Source organism: Phaseolus vulgaris, chromosome 8 (genome assembly GCF_000499845.2).
Source record: "Phaseolus vulgaris cultivar G19833 chromosome 8, P. vulgaris v2.0, whole genome shotgun sequence".
NCBI classification, from domain to species: domain Eukaryota; kingdom Viridiplantae; phylum Streptophyta; class Magnoliopsida; order Fabales; family Fabaceae; genus Phaseolus; species Phaseolus vulgaris.
The window spans coordinates 45,476,926-45,479,685 of record NC_023752.2 but is presented as its reverse complement, the minus strand read 5'-3'; the positions used below and the strand labels follow the sequence as shown (position 1 = coordinate 45,479,685).

The 2,760-nt window shown below is 35.2% G+C and overlaps 1 protein-coding gene across 1 annotated transcript; it reads right to left on the bottom strand.

Moving 5' to 3' along the window:
- Window positions 1-265: 265 nt before the first annotated feature.
- LOC137826710 (pathogenesis-related thaumatin-like protein 3.5) lies at window positions 266-2,532 on the bottom strand. The gene is made up of 3 exons (XM_068632799.1): window positions 2,237-2,532; window positions 804-1,467; window positions 266-663 (listed from the first exon to the last, which is right to left on the bottom strand). Exons 1-3 carry the CDS (start codon window positions 2,295-2,297, stop codon window positions 528-530), a joined length of 861 nt encoding a protein of 286 aa, XP_068488900.1. The 5' UTR covers window positions 2,298-2,532; the 3' UTR covers window positions 266-527.
- Between the last annotated feature and the right edge of the window lie 228 nt (window positions 2,533-2,760).

Below are 2,760 nucleotides of genomic sequence, written 5' to 3'. Positions count from 1 at the left end.
AAAAATCCAGAAACAAAATTCATTTTGGATAAGAAAATCTGGAATTGAAAATAATACATTATGGAAAAGTAGATCCGGAAGAAATTATTGTGTTACAGAAAAAGGGTTCAGAATGTATTTTTATATGTACCCATTTTTTTAAGGGCATTTTCGTCTTTTACTCTGGAAATGGGTTCGTTTACTTAAGTATATTGGCCCAAATAATGTTTCAATTTTCTACCAAAAACAAAAAAAAAAATGTTATATTTTTACTAGCACGAAAATGTGTTGATCGAAAAGAATAACCTCAAGTGCACATCATCGTTTTCCTTTCCTTGAATCAAAGGAAACGGATATGAATAAAACCAAATTGTTAAAATAACAGCTTCCCGTATACAACAGAATAAACACGTACACAGGGTATAAGTAATTAACATCCTCAGAGAGAAAAAAGAAATTAAAAAAAAACTGGTTCCAATATATACAAACTCATCAAATGCATTGAACTTAATTAAAATAAAATGAATAAACTTTGATCACGGTTTAGACTAGAATCCATTCCATAAACTAAGAACCGAAAACAGAGTTATGATCACGATGCACCACCTTCCAATCAACGACTTCAACCCTTGTGATCCACTGCAGTGAAGCTTGTTGCTATGGTAAGTGCATACTTGTCGTTTCCTGAAGTCAAAAAGCACAACTTTAAAAAAAAAACAACACTAGTGCTGTATGATTGAGACACGTTAGAGAAGTATGATGTTTGAATTAAAATGAGATAAATTGAGATTTGGAAAAGAAAAAGAAAAAGAAAGTGAATGAACCTGGAGGAGCAGAAGGCAATGACATAATCAGTGCCTGAACAAGTGAAGATGCTGGTTGGATCATCGTAGGCATAACTATAAGAAGTGGGACAAGCCTCCTTAAACTTCTTGGAATAAAAGGTGGGTTTGCAAGTGGAGGGGTTCCCATAAAGCCCTCTGCAGCAATACTCGTCCGTGTTAAACACGTCACACGCGCTACGGCACCCAACGGTCTTGCCGTTAGCCTTAAGGGCCAGTTCGTTAGGGCAAGTGGTTCTCAGGTCGGAGTCGCACCCCGCTGAGGAGCAGTTTCCCTTTCCGTTAATGGGCCTGACGGCGATGGGGACGTTGAAGCCGTCCACCAGGCTAACGTCGTAGAAGTCCGGTTGAGCGAGTGTGAATTCCGCGAGTGAAGCGGGCGTTTTACCCGAGGCCCCACATTTCAGCGTGTCGCCGCATGAACCGGTTTGGCACTGCCCCTTTCCGTTTTGGTCGAATTTGCAACCGGTTCGGGCCCAAATGCGGCCGCTCCAACTCACCGGGGCGGTGAACACCTCGGATTGGCCCGGTTTTAGGACGAAGCCGCCGCCGTCGAATTTTTCTCCCGGCGTCACCGCCGGCCACAGCGTCTCCTTGCAGTAGTTGACGATGGTGAAAACTCTGGCGCACTCACATGGTTTTTGCCCTGGTGAGACAAGGAACCCGAGTTTCAAGGTTTCATGCTTATGAGAAAACAATTGCTCAAAACTAAATGGCTATTGTGTTTTTCCATGAAAAAAAAAATACTCATCAACAAAAAGCTAGTAAATACTTTCTTGATTACACCAAACTATAAAAATTTAGAACATTTTGGGTAGGATAAACGAATTTTATATCATTAATCAATTAGGACTACAAATATATATATATATATATATATATATATATATATATATATATGATTCTATAAAGGCTTTTTGAAATGTAATTAATTTTTTTTTGTAATGCTATGTTGTAGTTGTTAATTGGATATTGGTAAAAAAATCCCTTAGGTACTTTCACTAATATATAAACTATTATTTTATCTTATATGTATACCTTTTTATATGCTTTTTCCCATTTTGGAGGAGAACATAATGTTGAAACATAAAGAAGAAAAGAGAAAAAAAGAGTGATAAAAAAATGAAGAAGAAAAAGAGGAATATTAATTAAGAAAATGAAATAAACATGTTCATTAATCACTAACTTTTTTATTGGACAAACAATTTGCAAAGACCTAAAAATGTGAATATAAATATTTTAGCCATATTTATATTTTTGTTAGTGTGAACTAGGATGATGATAATAATGTTACTAGCGGCGAAAACGCTAAGAAAATGTAAAAGAAATGAATGAATTTAAATTTGAGGGTGTTAATGAATGAAGATTTTTGCCATGAATGTATAAAGAAAATGAGTTTGGGAAGGCATTGTTACCTGATAAAAGAAGTGCAAGAAGGAAAGTGATTGGAAAGATGGTCTGAGGATAGAATGCCATGTTAATAATTTGTGTTGTGTGTGAAGGGATTAAGTTAAGGTTGGCGATGTGATTAGAAGATGTGAATATAAAAGAATGGTGGAAAAAGAATACGTGCAGAAAGAAGGAATGTGAATCAAATTAAGCAACAAAAGGCATGAATGTCGAAATAATAAAGAATGGATTATTCTTTTCCAAATCCATAGCTGCAAGTTTTTGGTGAATTGCAATGGCGGCAAGTTTATCAAGGTTCTATACTTATATCCTTCCAACACTTCCACATATATATTATTATTACAACACATAAAGCCCTGGTGTGACACGTGCCAAAACACTCTCTCTTAAAAAATGAACCAATTCTTACTTCTACTTTTATTTTCTCTAAATCTAATACTTCTTATAATGATTAGGACATAACTAAATTTAATCTTATATTATAATAGCAAAATAATTTTAATATTTATTGTGAAATGAAAATAAAATA

Coding starts and splice junctions, on each gene's coding strand:
- LOC137826710 (XM_068632799.1), bottom strand. CDS start 2,297: ATGGCATTCTATCCTCAGACCATCTTTCCAATCACTTTCCTTCTTGCA. Junction 1,468..2,236: donor TCTTGCACTTCTTTTATCAG/GTAACAATGCCT, acceptor TTGTCTCACCAG/GGCAAAAACCATGTGAGTGC. Junction 664..803: donor ATTGCCTTCTGCTCCTCCAG/GTTCATTCACTT, acceptor TTTTGACTTCAG/GAAACGACAAGTATGCACTT.